At 43.2% G+C, this 18,820-nt stretch overlaps 1 protein-coding gene across 1 annotated transcript in view; it reads right to left on the reverse strand.

The window, feature by feature from the left end:
* The window catches only part of igsf3 (immunoglobulin superfamily, member 3), a 74,286-nt gene that overhangs the window by 1,021 nt on the left and 54,445 nt on the right, over positions 1-18,820 (reverse strand). The window contains exons 6-9 of the mRNA XM_085249106.1: positions 16,846-17,253; positions 14,020-14,445; positions 2,860-3,270; positions 681-1,127 (exon numbers count right to left, since the gene is read on the reverse strand). Coding sequence (XP_085105232.1) covers positions 681-1,127; positions 2,860-3,270; positions 14,020-14,445; positions 16,846-17,253 — 1,692 coding nt within the window. The remainder of the gene's footprint in view (positions 1-680; positions 1,128-2,859; positions 3,271-14,019; positions 14,446-16,845; positions 17,254-18,820) is intronic.

Here is an 18,820-nt window from a genome sequence, read left to right on the forward strand (position 1 = left end):
CACCTGGCGTCACTGCAGCACATTTGAATAGGCTAGAATTTACTGAATAAAAGATGTATATAACCAGATTGTACTCGTTAGAAATGAGATTACGCAAGCATTTTTACACAATGAAACCAGGGGAACCAACGAACAGGACAATGTGAGTCAGACTTCAGAGGGTTAATAATAAACATAGCTGAGTACTGATAAATACAGAGTGCAGGTCTCTTACAGCTTGCACTTTTTGCACTTCTAAATCATCTTCTCTTATTTATTGAGCCTTGTAATTTGATTTATTTTACTGCTTTAAATACCAGCACAGCTTTTGACACTGTAAATGACTCCGCTTCAGTGCTAAACAGTAAGCGGCCATGTCTGGCTCTCATTTTTACTTGTTAATTGCAACTGAGGAAGCCAGATCCCACAAGATAGAAATTACGAGAAAAAAAAAGTAACTAAGAGCTGCATAACTTGCTTATTATTAGTTTCCGTTTGCCTGCACCAAAACACATATTAGGAGATATTAGGACTGCACAGTGTGACAATACATACGATAAGCCTAGATTTCCAAATAAGCAGTAGCTAATTGGTAATAAATTACCAGTATGCTGTTAGAAGGCAGCCATTGATAAAAGTATAGCTTTATGCAATCTTCAGTGTCACGACAGATCAAAAGATTCTGTCTTTTACGAGCTTACCTTGTTGTAATACATTGACAATAGTGTACCCAGAATTGTTGGTGGCCAGGCGGTACCATACGTTGCGGGGGTTGAGCAGCCACTCTTCAACGTGGCAGTAGTATCGGCCCCCGTCTGTTGGCCGGGCCCCTTGAATGGTCAGGCTGTACTGATCAGAGGCCATCCTCTCAAACTGCAAGCGAGAATTTGGCCCGGGTTCCTCTATGGGGCTGCAGTTTCCATTTCCAAAAACGGCATCATGTCCAATGGAGAACACGCACTCCCGGTCTCCTTCTTCTTCCCCTGGCTGATCCTCATTGTTGTCGTTTTTAGGGCGCTCTACATACCAGGACACGGAGAAGCGGGAGTTTCGGGATGACTGTGAGGGAATGCTGCAGCCTAGTCGGATTGGACCGGACTCTTCCACAGTCATGTTTGACTCCAGTTCTTCAACCTGCAAGCGAACCTCTGCAGGGGTCCGGAAAATAAACAGAAATTGAAGACCCTGAAGCTCTCCAAGAAATTTCTAATAATTTCAGCTTAGTTCAAGTTCAAATACAAAACAAACAAATCAGTTAATTAGTAGGTTACCATGCTGCTATTCTGAAGATCTTCAGAATAGCAGCATATTAATATTATATTATTATTTCCCCATACAAAAAACGCTTCTGTGATGATGATTTTCTTTTTTCTTTGCTGTCAGTTTGGCATTCGGTAGCTGTATTTCAGTGTTTTACTGATAAAATCATGAAGAGATGTTCTTTTTAAATGAATCAAAATAAATGCCAGTCATTGCTCTAATTTGAACAAGTCCAAAGAAATTAATACTACAAAACAGCAAATGATTCTGAAAATGGGACACTAAACTTCCCAAATGCACAAACAAAAAGGAAAAAATAAATAAATCTCAGAGCGCTGCCCAGAGCTATCACTAGTCTTTCAGCTTCCCAGCAGGGTTGGATCCTACCCCAAGGCTACTGTGTCTGGTGTGCGGTTATACTACAGTCCTTCAGGGGTGATACTATGACCCAGTTCCACTGCAGTTTTAAAAAAAATGACAGTACAGACTTGGCATGCCTGGACTCATCTCACACACAGTTTGGAACGGTCTCCTTGTTAAAGTATAATGAGAAGCAGAAAGCACAGCAGGAAAGCAGGGGGAAAAAAAGGAGAGTTCTGGCACACGTCTCCCCTCATCTTTTTTCTCGACAGGCAGATTTTTGGATGACTTCCTGGGTGAATGTTTTAACACCTTAATGAACATCTACGAAGTTTATACCACATTTTATATTTAGCTTATGAAGATGTTTACATGTCCATAAAAGTTGAAATCTATAGGGTCATGAATAATAAAAGTTACAGTCCATGTTGCATGATGAGTTTCCACATATATTGTGTTAACTCTCTGAAGCATGAAAGGGACGAGTTAGTCTCCCCAAAACAAGCCTTGTATACGATGCGCATATTTCAAAATATTTTCATTTGCGTGAGTAGCTGAGTGCTTCAGCTATGCACTGGTAGACCAGATTCAACTTAAAAACATAGTACTGTAAGCACTTCTTACTCTACGGGCTAATCACCAGGTGTTTTCATCCTCACATTCTAGTTGGACAGATGCCTGATCAATGATATAAATTCTGCATTGTAAACAGCACACCTGGCAGATGAATACTGCTCCCCAAGTGCCTGAAAAGTCACCTTCAGCAGGACTGTTCAGTTATTATTGGCATTTATGGGGTTAGACAAAGAATCTCTTTGTATATGAAGAGTAGGAGGGTTTAGGTAAATGAGAAAAGGGAGAGGAAGTTAGTCAAGTTAGGGAGAGGAAAAAGATACAAGTGGGAGAGTTCCTAAAATAACTGTAATGAGGTGGGATGTCAGAGTGTAGGTGGCAGTTGGAACATCATAGCTTTAAGCTCAAGTTTTTGAATTCTGGACAAGAGGATTAGGGTTTTCCATCAGCTGGCATGACTTCAATCCATCTTTTTCCACCTGAGCTCTGGCTGGGGCAGGTGTAAGGTCATTGGAGTGAGACATAGCATGTCATAGAGGGAGGAAAGCAAGTTGGAGGAAGGATTGAGTTAACAATGGTTAAGTGGTTTAAAGGATCACAAAATGTAGGGCTTAAGTGGCAGCTGCTACCTCGCTGCAGTGGGAATAAACATGGATTTGGTTAAAGGGAAAAGCACTGCTTGCTCACCTGGTTTTCTGACCAGAACCTGCGTGAACCCCGAGGAATCCCGGGAGAGTCGATACCAGACTCCATCTGGGTCACTCAGCCACTCCTCCACCAAGCAGTAGTACGTGCCAGAATCGCTGCTTTCAGCCCTGTTCAGCGTCAGCACATACAGACGGGGTGACAACCTCTCAGCCTGCACACGCCGTCTCAGTCTCTCCTCATCTGCGTAGGCGCCATATTCGAAGGCCCCGGAGCGTTCGATCCTCAGCAGCAGCTCGTCAGCCTCCGACCCGGTCGCTCGTCTCACGTACCACATCACGGTATGCTGGGAGTCCTGGTTGGTCTGGGAGGTGATGGAGCAATTGATCCTGACACGGCTGTCTTCCAGGTACACCTGAGACTGGTTGTTCTTTTGCACTCTCAGCTTACTCTCTGCAAGGAATGAAGGGAGATGGGGGAAAAGGGAGAAAAGGAAAAGGAGCAGACAGTCATTTCTATGGGTATAGGAAAATGTGAGCGCTGGTGACAGGTACACAATGCAATTTCTGTTTTGTGACAGACGACATGTTGCTAGGTTTATTTCTGGTGGCACCAGGGGAGGAAAAGATAGTGATGTGTGGGTGGGTGCAGCGGTTGATGAAGAAAGAGAGAAAGAAGGGAACAGGAAGGAGAGGGAAATGTCAAGAAAACCAAAGCTGCAGGGATGGGAGGTCTGCTGGTATCAAAGTAAAAATGTATGATAAGATGCAGAACAGGAGAAGAGACAAGGGTGAATGGTAGTGGGGTGGATTGCAAAGTAGGGCTACGTTATTAAGTAAGATATAAGACAAAAGCAGTTGGGGGGGGGGGGGGGGGGGGGGGGGCGTCTTGTCAGTCTGCCAGAAAGTAAACGAAGTAGGAATCCATTTATAAAGTCAAGCAAGGAGGGAAGAGAGCAGATAGGAGAGGAAGGAGACGACAGCGAGGTGTGACTGGGATGTCAGGAAGGAACTGAGGCTGCCCTGAGTGCTGTGACAGGATTGGTTACAGTGACATTGGTTGTGCGATAGGATTAGTTGCAGGTACATCAGGTGTGACCGCAACCAGAGTCCCACTGTCAAATGCCTGGGGGGAGAGGGATTAGTTGAGCAAAGTATGTAGAAAACCACAAAAATGCGTGTAGACATAAACATCCTTGTCATAGAATGTATGAAAACACAAGGACAGAAATTGTGTGTTTTCATACATCTTATGTCCACCTGCACCTCATAATTCTCCGTTCCTGTCGTGAAAAGCACATTTTTTCATGATGTAAGAGCTTCTGTAATTTACATGAGACGTGAAAATACTTGTTATAATGCAGTGAAGATCTGTCTTCAACAATCATAACAACAGGGGTACTTACAAGCAATCAAATATTCATACATTAAGCCAAACAGGTCTGCATAGTTTTGCATTTATAGTTTATTTTTTAGCGGTTTTTCCCAGTGGAATTGGCACACCACCTCTATAACTAGTTTTAACCATCTTGCCTGCACAACAACAATTTGACTGGTAGAACTCGTGTGCAGGGAAACAGATTCCATACATGTGAGCAGCTATAGACATGCATCTTGAGGAAATGCCATCTTTCTTCACACCAGAATGAGTGTAAAACACATTTTGAGGTATCAGCTAGCATTATCTAAAGGACATGGGTGATTTCTGGATGGATTAAAACAGCAGTTTTAAAAAACTGCCTGTTGTAATGCATCTATAGATGCAGTTTTTATTGTAATTAATAACATAAAGATTAAACAGACACAAAAAACCCCCAAAATTGATACTTAGATATCATATACTTGAGATCACAAATAGCACCATAGATCTCAAACCTACAGTTTTGGCAATGCTGCAATGCATCTGCTCCACTGAACATCAAAAACTGTCGAGTACCTAAAGCTGGCATAAAATGCTGGATGACAGCCATATTCTTTTTCCACTTGTCCTCCATCCGACCATTTCCGAACCGTTTTTATATTTTGAGATGGAAGCACAGTTTGACATTTCCCCCCAAAGTTAAAAGAAAGATTTTATTGAAAAATTTATTTTCAAAGGAAAATTTGGGTATTGATGCTTTGAGAGTCAGGCATATCTGTAAAAAAAACCCCAAAACTGTAAATAAAAACAGATATGATGTGCAATATGCAGTGCATTTGTATTAATTCGATGTTAATGAGTTGTCATGTACATTTTGTTTCCTGTTTGATAACTTGAACTATATCTGACCTCCTTTTAAAGCTTCCCAATTCCTTTTTATGTTTCTCCTTTGTAAAACAACCTTCTGTATCCCCAAATTCATGCACCCTTCTAGCTCACGCTAGGCTTTGCTATGACTGACTGAATGATTGACTGCCTAGGGTCATAGCCATCTGCCTAGAGAGGCTCATCCTTATCCACAGATTGGCACGCATGCTAAAATGAGAGCCGTTTGTAATATTTCAAAGCTGCCGCGTACATTCAGTATGCGTGTGTTTAGCTGCATTCAAAAGACGCCTGTCTACAAGACATTGTGAGACCACCATGTTGCGTAAGAGTAAAGCTAGCATCTTAAATTAGTCATCATCATTGCCCCTTTACCTCTGTACCCACTAGACTTGGGAGGAAGCCCGACAATGTCCCTATCCGGAATTGCGGTAGAGCCCTGTGGAATCCTGGCAATCCTTTTTTCTTTTTCTTTTTTTTTCAGGAGAATTACTTCCGAACCTCCTGAAGTGGAACCATGCAGGATTGGATTGGCACAGGACAAAGCGATTCTCTGCCATTTCCATTCTGAAGTTTGAATCGGCAGCCAGGAGAAAAACTGGGGGCTGAAAGCCTTTTTTCGTACATCAGTGTTTACAGATATGCCGTTTAAAAATCTAAAATAGGCTAATTATTTGAGAGCTATTAAGTAGCATCATGAGCTATTACAAGTTATTATTGCTCAGTCAAGCATACACTGAAGGGACAAAAAAAACAAAAAGAAAAAGAAGTAGAAGAAAAAGAAAATCTGAGAACAATGAGCACAGAAGCAGAAAGAAAAATTAAAGGAAAGAAAATGCATCTTTTCATATGCCAAAACATCTTAAAAGTCTCCGCTCCCTGCAGAATCCTCATGCTGTGAAAGCGACTTCACAGATCAGCCTGTCAAATCCTGACACGTGTCCATTCCCACAGAGAGCGAAGTTCCTTCTGTCAGCTACACTATAGCCATTCCTACCAAGAGTGCATGTGCTGACGCAAGCAGCAGACGAGCTAAAAATTCAGGATGATGTGCGTACAGTGTGCAGTGCTTTTTTTATGTGCAGCACTGATGGGGGAAGATTCATTATGTTGTGGGAAGAAAACCAGCACAGGGAGGCAGTTCAAGCGTTGATTGTTAACAAGGATGCTTATCATCTATGTGCATTCCCTAAACAGCAAGAGTAGTTCTGCATTCTTGTGTGTCAGCAAGGCTGTCGATACCTTTTTTAACTGTCATCACACGTTTTTGGCTACAGCGTTTCTTTAATAAGCCTCAAGGGTTCATCCACGAAGTAAGACAAATCCGTAATTGGAAACACTTGTTCTCACTGCTCCGCATTAGTTCACGTGCCAGTCAAGTTGTTAGTCGGGTGTGAACAGCAACGCACGGAATTCTTTATGTAGTAACACTTGAATTCTCTTCTTTAAACTCACGGAATAAACATAACAATTTTTCATTTAACCTTGAGCATTAACGTTGACAGCATCTTGCACTGTTCACCTGCCGTTTCCAGGGCAACGCTTTCTTCATGATCAACAAGGGTGGCCAGGATATATTTAAGAATGTCAGTGAGCTCATCCTCAAATAAAAAAACAAAAACAAAAAACACACAACTCAGTTAAACCTTACATCAGCATCCAGGACTGAATAACGTTTAATCAAAAAGTCTGATTTTTGCTCCACAGAAAGCCTGAAATGAATTTTACTTGATGAAATGGAGATGTAATGAGAGACAGAGCACGGCTCAGTCCACAATTGTCTCGGCTCTACTGGAAATACTGTGTTTCAGCAGTTTGCTGGGCATGTACAGTCATTACAGTACACACAAATCCACACAGTGGAGTCACACTAATTGGCTCACTGAACCCTCATCTCATCCCTTCTCCATGTGTGCGGATATTGTCTGGTTTAATAGCTACAGGAAAGTGCAGAGTTGAGACAAAACTGTCTTTATTCCATTTAGTCATCAGTGGAGGCAAGTACATAAAGGCTACAAACAACAGCCCAGTTTTGATGCAAAAAAAAAAAAAAAAGGGGGGGGGGGGGGGGGGGGGATAGCAAAGTGCACTGCAAATCCCAAAAGCAGCACTGCACAATTGTTGTTTATGAAGCATAGCAGATGAAAACAAGTTTGAGTCCAGGGGGAGGAGAAGTGTACAGCTAAGGATGCTACTGTGGCACATCAGAGCATACCAACCACAGCTCACACAAGCACACGCTCATAACAAAATTTTAGGATAACTTCAAAGGATCTACAAAACTGCCCGGCCGAGCGCTCAGAAGAGGAGAATACAGCTAGAGATGGTAAATCAAAGAAAAAAAGTTATCCTTTTTTCTTTGTCAAGGGAGAAAATTGCAGTTCATTTTCCTTTTTTTTTTCTTCTTGCGTGTGTGTTTTGTGCTGTCGCCGCTTTAGGTGAAGTCTTTTAATACATTGAGTTTCAGGTTAAAAAAAAAATCTGATTCAACCCTCTCGTCGTGTGCCTTCATCACAGTCTTTGTATTGATCAGTCATAACCTCTTTGCCCTACAGTCATTTATGCCAGTCTCTCTAATCACCTGATGCTTGCATGAATATTCAACAGACTAACCTGTAGATACATTAATTTTAATGAGGCATACAGTAAATGAAGTGTGAACGCCAGAGGTGCTGCTGGGTCTCTGCCTAAGACTTTGGCTTCTTTTTTTTTTTTTTTTAATAGTCTAATGATTACTTAATGACCACTGAGCTGACAAGCTTTCTACTAGGCCACAATATAATGCCTCCACTTTAAAGGGAGAAAAAGTGGGCAAGAGACAGGGAGAAAGAGCCACACACAAGAGAAATGAATAAAAGCAAAAAAAAAAAAAAAAGGCGAACATAGAGAGGGATGAGATTTTTTTCTTAAAGAAGACAGGATGAGAGAAAAATGGAAAAGTTAAGGGATAAATCATCAGCTGAACAGATATTCACAAGACAAGTGAAAGTGAGGGTGCAGAGGGAGGAAGAGAGCCTGGAAAAGATGAGAGAGATGTAAAAGACAGAAAGTGAGAACATGCTCCTGGGGGGATTTTGAAAAGCAGCAGGCAGCCTCTTCAGCTCCACTCCAGAGGACTTATAGTCTTAATGGCTGCCTGCTCCGCCTTTAGCATTAGCCTTAGCACAGCCTGGGGCTTATCCACAGCCAGGACACCAAGCATGTCAGGACTGAAGGCTTTAGACACACCCCAATCCTCTGCAGGACAGCACGCTTTGGCCTGATGCTACTTGCCAACCCCTGCCACTTTACACACAACATACAATGCTACAGATGCCAGCTTGTCTGGACCTCTGTGAGCGGGGGCATAGATAAGAGTGTCAGAAACAACGAGGGAGAGGCTTCACCCGACTGACAATTGGCTTCTCTTCTGAACTAGGAGGCTAATGTCTATGCTAACGACCATGATGTATCTATGATCCCATTGTGTCAAAGGGATAGCACCACTTCTCAATTCTACCCCACAACTCCCCTTGAATAATTTCATTAAGACTGGGCCTATTATAGGGATATCTGCACATAAGGACAGCCTTGAACACATCCGCATACAGGGCAAACCCATGCAATATATATTCATAGCTAGTTGTAAAACACAATGTCAAACCAAATTCATTTCCTATTTCCTGCCAGCCTGTCTGAAAGACTGACTGTTGTAAGCAGGCTGAAGAGCAGGAACAGGATGCACAAGAGGTGTGCATCCTCTTGGGGTCAGGGCAACGTTCGGGACATTAATGACCCAGAAAAACTTTGCACAAAGGGGAGAGCACAAGATGTATCAGACTGAGCCATGTGTCTTCATGCTTGCCTGTGTGTGTGTTTGAAAGGGGTCTGCCGATGAGCATAAAACACATTATGCACATTAAACCACAGAACAGTGGCCATTCTGTTAGTGCAGGATGGAGGAGGGCGAGAGCGGGTGTGTATTCAGGAGGCAGCACTGCAGGGCCGTTTTCTGCTCGCTCCTACTATTAGCTGCTGATTTACATGGGGAGCAGCAGCACTGTATCTAGCTCTGAGTTACGACTTCAATTACAGCAGCAGCAGGACACACACACACACACACACATACATACACACACGGGTGCTTATGAGAGATGGAGAGACACAACACAGAGAATCTCATTGTGTCGGCAGATAGGGCCGAACAAGGAAACGAGCCGGAGATTGGATTGGGTTTGACAGAAAAATGTGCCGTTGTGAGTGCACGAGAGAGAACGTGAGGATTCGCTCGCGTGAAAAAGAAGAAGACGCGATCGGAGGGAACCTGACCTTGAATGTCTGAAACAGACGTGATTAATCAAAAAACCTTTTTGGGAAATTATTTTCCGTTTCACCACACCCCTCAAAGTCTCTTAATTTATCACACATCACGACCTTGCGCGTTTATGCGCGTGTGTGCAGACAAATGGCCCATGACTGCACGTTGAACATTTGCATATGCAAAGAACACATTTGATGAGGCAGGTGATGTGTTTCAGAAATGGATGCAGCAGCCCCGTACACAGAGCTCTGCCTCAGGTGAGCTTGTGGCAATCCCAAACTACATCCATCGCAGGCCAACAAAAAAAAAAAAAAAGGGAAAAAAAGAAAGGGGCACAAAAAAGATTTAGAACCCTGTCACCAGCAATGACACTGTGGTAAAGCCTCTATTGTGCAAAAAACAAGCAGAGCTTCCATATCCTTATTATACAGGAGATACTAACAATGATGAAGAAGCTATCTGAAGAATTATGAGGAGGAGGGAAGAAGGAAATTATAAAATACTGAAAATCACAAGACTGAGGCAGAAGCTGGGGGCGTTTGCAGGGAAACATGCAGCTAAGTGAGAGTAAAGGGGAAAGAGGACATTAGATACTTATGGGAAGAGTGAGAACACAATATAGAAAGAAAAGGAAGACATGAGGGTGACAGGCCAGGCCCTAAGACAGACAGCTCCCATCTATTCCCTGATACGCAGCAATCTCCAGTCACTGCAGTGAAGGCAGCATTATCAATAAAAGCCTGGGAGGCAACTACTTCAGTGGCATGAAAGGAGGGCGCACGCGGCATCTCCAACTGCTGGCCCACAAGGCGGGACATGACGGTATGAGGAATATATTCTCTAACTCAAAGCGCAACCACAAGGGAGCAAAACAAGAGAGGAGGTTAGGAACAAGCAAAAATAAAAAAGGAATCCATTCCTGCACTGCGATGTTTGATCATGTGAGCGAAAGGTAGCCAGGGAAACGCATGTGTGGGAGATTAGATGAGGAGAAACTCTAAGTGGGACACCCCACCCCATCATCACCATCATCATTCTAACTCAGCCAATAACCAGGCGGCCTTAATATCCCGCTCCTCATACCAGACACGCACGCACGCGCGCGCACAGAAGTGCACACGCACACACTACAGTGATGAGAAAAATGTATTGATCTCCCCAAATTATCATTAATCTAAATTCTCGTTCCATTAGGGAAGATTCAGCATAATTAGTTTTGTGTTTTCTGCGTACGAGTGTGTGTGTGTGTGTGTAGTCTGCGTTATGAGTAGATGATATTAGATTGTGTTAGAGAGACTGAGGCTTCCCCGGTGATCTGCCATGCTGAACATGTGTTTGCCATTATTGCGTTTCAGAAAGATACAAAGAGAAAACTCAATCAGGTGAAATCTAATATCACTACCACTGTACGTGAAGCTGTATAGCCACGGCGTGTTTATGTTATTTCCGTTTGTTGGCGACTATACTCTGCTGTGGGATCTAATACGGAATCATGTTCCATCATAAGATAATTACACTTTTGCTCAGGGAGACAACCCCCCTCCAAATGTGTGTACACACGCACACATAGACACTGTGCTCTTGTATAGGATGATGATGGTTGTGCTCCTATGTGAGCGATGGTTTTCTCCATGTAGGCTATGGTGGATAATTCAAGCCAAACTGCTGCACAGAGTTGCCTCTCACAATGAACATAATAACTGTATGCGTGTGCAGATATGGTGGTGAACTTGTCTGATATGACTCATGGGACAGGCATCGTACTGTTAATGAAATCTGGAAAATGTAGGCTTGGACTGGGCTACAGACACCCCACTAGTTTGACGGTGTATAACGCTGACCAGCCTACTCCTCAGAGGGTTTGGTCCGGCTTTCATCGACTTCCAACATTTTTATTTTCTTCTGTTGATCAAGGGCAAACAAGTTTTAAGTCCCTGCTTTTGAAGTTCAGCGATATTTTAATGAAGAGCGCCATTTCACATATACAAACCTCCCTATGCTTGGCACACATGTACCTTTCTTCTGAATTAAACATAGCGGTATAACAGACCATCAGAAAGCTGAGAGAAACTGTTTTTCTGTTGGGTGATTCTTTATACATTGGTAAGCCACTAAAAAAAAAAAATATATATATATATATATATATATATATATAAATATGTTATTATTATTATTATTATTTGAATGTAGTGGTACATCAAAGTAGGTCAAAGGTCAAAGTAGCCACATTTCAAGGTTTCTTAACAGTACATTTTTAACAAGCTGGTCAACCTGTCAGATATTAACATGAAAGCTTGCAGAAGCTGACCATAAGGTGTGCGGCATGCCCATATGCAGTATGTATGTACGCTGCCAAAGCAGCTCATACATATTGAAAAAGTACCTCTGGAAGCATGGTTTAAAGTCTCTCAATTATGTATCTGGTCAGATGCTGTGTTTGCTCACACCTCATTACACACACTCTCCTTTATCCCACTTCTGTGGGAGAGGAACAGTAAATGCCAGCCGCTCATTTAGCCAGGAGTGGTTAACATTTAGGGAAACAGTGAGGAAAAACAGATGGTGAGGAGAGGCGTGAGGCAGAAAGAGACGTCCTACATTTTGACAAATGAATCATCGGCCTAAATGCAGGTCACAACCAAAAAAAGAAATGTAGAAGAAGAAGAAGATAGAAAACCCCATAAGAGGCAGTGGACACGAACACGGCATGACCATGACTGAAATAAGCTTTGGCAACCAATGAGATAAAGGAAATCAGTCGCTCGCCCTCCCCTGTGTGACAGTGCCCTCATGCACAGAATGATTGCATCGTTACGGTTACTGATTGGATTGAAGTCGATAACTGATCACATCGTCATGGTAACTAATGGTATTACCAAGCTAACCGATCACTTTGTCTTAGAGACAGACACTGCTGGAAAAGAGAGTGGAAGGAGGAGACCCCTGATTGCTATGAAATGTCTGTCTCTGTGTGTTTGTGTCCTTTTACATTTTTCTGGTTATGGATAAACAAAGTAAACTGCGCACGGGCAGGAGGTAAATGAGCATTCAGGATGATAAGTTGATTTCCAAATACTTTTTGAAGGGGCCGGAGATGCAGCGCGGTCTGCATGAGCGGTTAAGGTCAGAGCAGAATCAGTCACGCAAGTAAAGCACCGTCTCTGCACTGTAGTGCTTCTATAGGTTTGTTTAATACATGTTTGCATTATGTATTGCTCCATTCTAGATAATAAAACTGAACTCTTATTGCTCGTATTTCTTTCTTACATGTTTTAGTCCCATCTGCACTCATCTGGAGGTGCATGTGTGGGTTACACTGAGGACCGCAGCGGGAGAGACATTAAGTCTGAGTTGAGTTTGAGAGCAGGAAGAGAGGTGATGTTCAGCTGGGTCATCTTGACCTTGGATCAAGTACGAAAGCTGAGTCAGTGTATTGTACTGACTGACAAGAAGATGTACTGATGAAAATATGATTTTGCTGAAATTCTACTGGGCGTGGGACACTTGGTCAAAACGACCAAATTGACATTCACCATAAGATGCTTTGCTAAAGAAAGTTTCATCTGTTGCAGTATGACTTTCTGCAACAGCATCTGAATTAACAGCACCACGGAATGAAAGACTATTCATACTATACGTGCAACGACATTCATCTGGCCGACTTGAAAAGTGCTGTTGATCATCACAAAGTGCCTCTGAACTCAATACAGCATCTCACTTATCCCCACCTGAACAGGTGCCTGCAGGCACGCATTGTTCACGGTCACATGTAGAACCTGCTGATATTATTTTAACACTTGAAAGCCTACTTGTCATCCCACCCACACATCTCGCTGACATTCTTCCTGCTAAATCCAACAAATCGGATCCCCTGTTGTACAGCAGGTACAACAACGCTTAGTTGGACTGCTTTAAATCCTACGAAAATAGTGGGTTATTTTATCAGCAGGATGAGCTTTTTTCCAGGGGTAAATTCACCTGAATAAATGAAGTATCGTACTGTTAAGGTACATCAGACTGGGCTAAATTGGGCCAAAGCGGGTTTGTGCTTCTTTGTGGGGATTTTTTGTTTGCATTCGGCCACTAATTGGGCTGTGTCTGAATGGGTTCTGTGCGTGCATGTGAGTGTGCCTGTGAAGCACAGAAGGCCAATGAGGGCGGAATAGACAGTTTAATGCCTCCGCTGAGGAAAAGGGTTCAAGGACAGATCGCTCACTCCCTTTATCACACTTTCTCTCTCGCTCCGTCTCTGTCCTTTGCTACTTTCTCTCCTCCCTCCTTCACTCAGTTTTCTCTTCCTGTGGGATATTTAGCAATCCATTCACTGCGCTCCATTAGGAGGCTCCACCCTGCCCTGCATACTCAGTCACACACACACACACACACACACACACACACACACACACACACACACACACACACACACAAGGACATCCACAGAAACTCCAATTAGTGGCTAAACCACAGACTAAGAGCAATTAGAGCAGGTAGAAATCCTCTAAGCTCTGGTGCCTTCACCCTATTTGAAAGTGTATAAGTCTGTGTGTGTCTGTGTGTGACTGTATGTTTGAATCTGTGTTTATCCCCGTTTGTGTGCTGGTCTGTGTCCACTCCAATTACATGTGTGTCAACCTGGCAACACAGTCTTGCAGCTTTACCTGGCTGTAGGACACTGATGCCAAGTGGGTTGGAAGTGCGATTGGCCACTCTGCTCCAGCTGTTGTCGTAGTTCCTCCTCCACAGGACTGCAGTGCAACGATATTTGCCCGCCTCACGGCGCCCGGCCCGGGTCACAGACAGCCAGAAATTGGTGTGGGAGTGGGAGCGGTCCACGGTGGTGCGGGTGCCCAATCCCAGCAGTTGCTCCCCCCACTGCAGCGTGCCTTCGCGCGTGAAAGTCACCAGTTCTTTGAACTCTCCTTCAGCCTCGCCATCGATTTCTGTTCCAGCTGGCTTAAAGTGCCAGGTGACGGAAGTGGGGACGCGTGGGTTATGGCGGGGCTTGACCAGGCACAGGAGATCAAAGGAGTCTCCGAAGGTTATGGATGGTGTGCGCGATGAGGCCGACACCGAGAAGGAGGACTCTAGATGATGGAAGAAGAGGGGAAAGAAAGTTAGGCTGGCACACAGTCAAATGGGCTTTTTATCTGACTAATGATAAATCTTTACATAATAAAGTTTAAAAAGTAATCACATTCTGGAAAGAGTTTTTGTTTCAGCATAGGTACCAGGAGGAAGAAAGTCCACTGCTGAATAAGACCATACTTATCTAAGAGTTCACAGGTAAAGCATTTCTCAGTCTCCAAGTATTCTCCAGCATCATTACAGGTGTCAAAAGACAGCTGTGTGTGTGCGTGAGTGTGAATTTGTAAGCTTGACTGTGAGAGAGCGCCTCAAAATTAACGGTGATGCAACAAAGAAAACCCAGGGGGGAGATTTCCTCTAAGCGCCGATGTTCGATCTACGCTCAACTGCTTGCCAAGTCTAAACTATCCTCATTAAGCTAAAAACAATCTCCCAACTCCTTATATTACTGCCAACAGACACCTACACTGGAAAACAAGAGTGATCAGAGAGGGAGAGAGAAAAGAGATAGGCTGGGTGAAACAAATAAACAATAATAATAATAAAAAAAAAACAATCCCTTTTCTCTCTGGCCCTGCTGCACCTATTTCAGGGCACTCATTGAATGTGACTGATTGCACTTGAAAATGAGAAAGATGGTCATACACAGATACAACACCAACAACAACAAAAAAAAGCGTGAGGTGGAATGAAAACATGTTGATGAAGTCTGACTTTTGCCAGATCGGATAATTCGTTTCCTTGAGACTTTGCGCATTCTCCATTATGTTCTTGTCGACAGCATCGTTGCTTTCTCTCCGTCCCTCACCCTCTCCTGTCCTCTGACAGTCATCATCCTCAGCGTCCTTCAGGATGTAATCAATGGCTTTCTGTCCAGACTTGGCTACAGCTGGGACAGCCGCCTGGGGCCATAATTCTCTAACAGACAATAACTCTCCCCTCTCACTCCATCTCTCATCGCCTGGCAACCCTCTTCCATTTTCCCCTCACAGTCTGTCTGCCTCAGTGACAGAAAAGAGGATTTCACGCTGATCCATTTTTTTCCCCATACAACTCTCTTTTTGTGTGTGAATAAACATTGTGTTTCTTTCCATTACCGTACAAAGTGTGCTTGATTGTTTGGAACACCGTGTGTGTGAATATGTACCCTCCACTGTCATTTGTCTGCTTATGTGTGCCACCTGAAACACCATAAGGGCCCCTAATGCCAGTCAACTAAATAAGTCCCAGAGGACATCCACTTGCTATTCTCAGTAGGTCTTGTCAGGAAGCAAAGGGAATTGTGAATAAGGATGATATAGAATACGATATGGGCACAGTGGCCGCATGAAATTTCACCCACCACACTGTCAGTCACTGCTTTTACAAGCAGTAATCAATCCTGTGTTTGTTGTTGTCGGAGGCTGGGTGGGACAAACCCTGCTTTTGATGCAAGTTTTGAATGTCCAGTATATGTCCAATGATATACCCCTTGTCTCAATCGGAAAATGCTACTATTGGCCTTTTAAGCTCAGGAACAGAAGTGTAAGATTTTCTTTTTCTTTTTAAATCAAATGCTCCATTCACATGGTAGGTTTAGGTCCAATAAACATGCTTTTGGAAGCTAAAGTGAGGAAAAACACAGGCCAAAACAAATCAGACATAACACACGTATTGACCGTCATGCTATCATGCCTATTTAGAAAGCCAAGCATGGAGGAGAAGAGGGTTGTCGAGAAGTGCAACTGAAGAAAGATGAACATCTTTGGACTTCCTTTTTTCGGATTTGCATAATATGTCCCTTGTTCCTCAAACAAATGTTTCTGTTGTTGCCCAAACTTAAGAAATGGCCACTTAAAAACTGACATCTCCTCTCTGCAGCACCACTGTCTGCTGCTGTAGGGAGCTAATCCGTTAGTTGTGTGTCTATGTGTGTGTGCATGCTGCACCCGGTGCTCCTGCCCTGCCAGCGCCTCACTGCTCTGCTCCAGTGGCTTCCTCCGCCTGTACTGAGGATGTTCAGCTTAAGTCAGCAATGACAGAGGAGACCCACAGACTGTGAAACACATTTCCACTGCATTTCCATTCTAATAATTCTGGCTAATCCAAGTGTGTGTGTGCGCACGTGTGGGTCTATCATGGGTGTCATGGAAGCACTGCTCTTGACATGAGGCAGGTGGTGTGAGAGTGTGTGTCATAATAGCTCTAGCCCCTAAGCAGTACATGAATAAAACATGCTTTATTCTACCATGTGGACTCCATGTTTTTCCTGAGCCATTTGTCAGTCTTTAGCAAATCACAAAACCCATGTGTGTCCCTTTGATTCTGTGTACAGACATGCTGGAATTGTCAGGGCATTTACATGCCTCACTGACTTGTAGATATTAGAATACAGATCAGATTAGGATGACATTGCTCACCGACAGTTGTGACATTGACCATCTTGGTGTCGGATCTTTCTTCACTCTTCTCCCAGTTTAGCTCAGATTCAGAGCCGGTGTGAAGCCACTCAGTGGCTGAGCAGCGGTACAGGCCCCTGTCCCCAGGTAAGGCGTTGTGTATGGAAAGAGAGAATGTGTCAGCTCGCACCTTCTCCACGCGTATCTCCCCATAACTGGCACGCTCTCTGTAGCTGGGGCTATGCCATATTGTGCCGTCCCGATCAATGGAAGCCACTTCCTTGGTCAGTGAAGCTGTTTTGCTGTCTGTCCACTGCCAGACAACAGACACGGGGCCCGTGGTAGCGTGGACTGTGCAGGTCAGCTGGATCACGTCACCCTCTAGGACCACTGAGGAGTTACTGGACAAGAACACTGTGATGTTGCTCTCTGAGTGGGAAGAGAAAATACAGAGATAGACAGTGAGTTGGTTGTGATGCAGAGAGAAAGCTGACTGAGAAAATATCCACACGCCCATTTACATAAATAATAATACTAATAAGCTGGAGGGGGAGGCTGGGGAGAAGAAGTCTGCGCTTCTCTGCTTGGGCTGCTGCCCCTGTGACCTGCCCCCAATAAGCAAAATAAAATGGATGCGATGGATGGATTACTAAATTCAGAACTCTGCAAAAGTCTATCCAGCATGGCTCGCAGTGTTTTTCAATAAGTTCATGTCTTAACAGACTTAAAATGTGACATCTTCAGGTCTCTAACTGTGGTTTTTTAAACTGTGGGCTGTCACAGGGCCATTCTGACGAAAGAGCTGCACTTCTGTCACATCAGACCAGAGAAAAGTTTTCTTCAGCCTTTTCATCAGAGTCTGTTTGTCAGGTCAAATTCCAAGTGGGCTCTAATACATCGAGTCACAACAGTTTATCTGCCTACTTAATGTTGTGTAGCTCCCCCACTGTGTTGCTAAAGGTGCTTCATATTGAGGCCATTAATGTTAAGGCTCAAAGTTTGTTCATCTTATTACAAAGCAGAATGTCATTAACTTCACTGATCAGTGGTACTATTGTTGTGGCTGATCAGCATCCTTTAACTCATGAGTGGCCTTTGAACAACAAGGACTGTCAAGGTCAGTCATAGAGGGGCTACGTCCAAATCATGGTAAATATTTTATTGAAGAAAACAGACTTAAAGTGATTTTTTTTATTATAATTATTTCTATTATGGTGAATTATTCATACAGAAATACAAACTCTAACTCTCCTACAATAGCTTAGAATTAAGAACACTTATGTCTAACAAACAAACGAGAAAAGGAGAAAAAAAAATGAAAGAATGTATCAGTAGAATTTATTTTTGATGTATTTTTCTCAATATGCACTTTTTTTCTGAGTCATTTCCAGTAAAAATGTTTTCTTGCAGACTATTAAAACTGTTTTGACCATGATGGAAATCTAAAATTATTCTGATTTCATTAACACCAACAAACGAAACAACATTTTAATGATCAATCTGTTGAAAGATAAAAAAAAAAAAAAAGAAGCATATATATTTAACCACACTTTGCTGTGATGCAAAACAGCTTAAGCCAGATGCCTGGTCGTTGTTTTTCTCTTCAAACTGCAAGTTTAGTGTTTGGTTCAGGTTCTGTGCTGTGAATATTTTCAGGATGGATTGAACGTGTGCACAAGTAACGAGACTCCTGTTTGGTGTTCGTCTTTATCACAGAGGAAAGTTGCCAAATGCAGTTAAGTGCTGCCAAACATGCAGAGCATTGGAGCAGCTTGTGTGAGTGTGTGTGTGTGTGCTTATAGGTGCTCTTTCACAGTCAACTGCAAATGGATTGCTGAGAAGTTCAAACTTGATTTTCTGGGCTTCAAAGTCAGAAAACTCGCTCTGAGAGCGCAGTTGTGTTTGCTCAGTTTTTCAACAAAAAGTGCAACGGGCAATGCAGCGCTACAGATCTGCTCCATCATCGATTGACAGCAAGTGACTCGGGTTTCCTTCT

The sequence above is a fragment of the Mchenga conophoros genome, linkage group LG16 (assembly GCF_057382185.1).
Source record: "Mchenga conophoros isolate Kocher_MC1m ecotype Shallow Benthic linkage group LG16, M_conophoros_male_GT1.1, whole genome shotgun sequence".
Taxonomy (NCBI): domain Eukaryota; kingdom Metazoa; phylum Chordata; class Actinopteri; order Cichliformes; family Cichlidae; genus Mchenga; species Mchenga conophoros.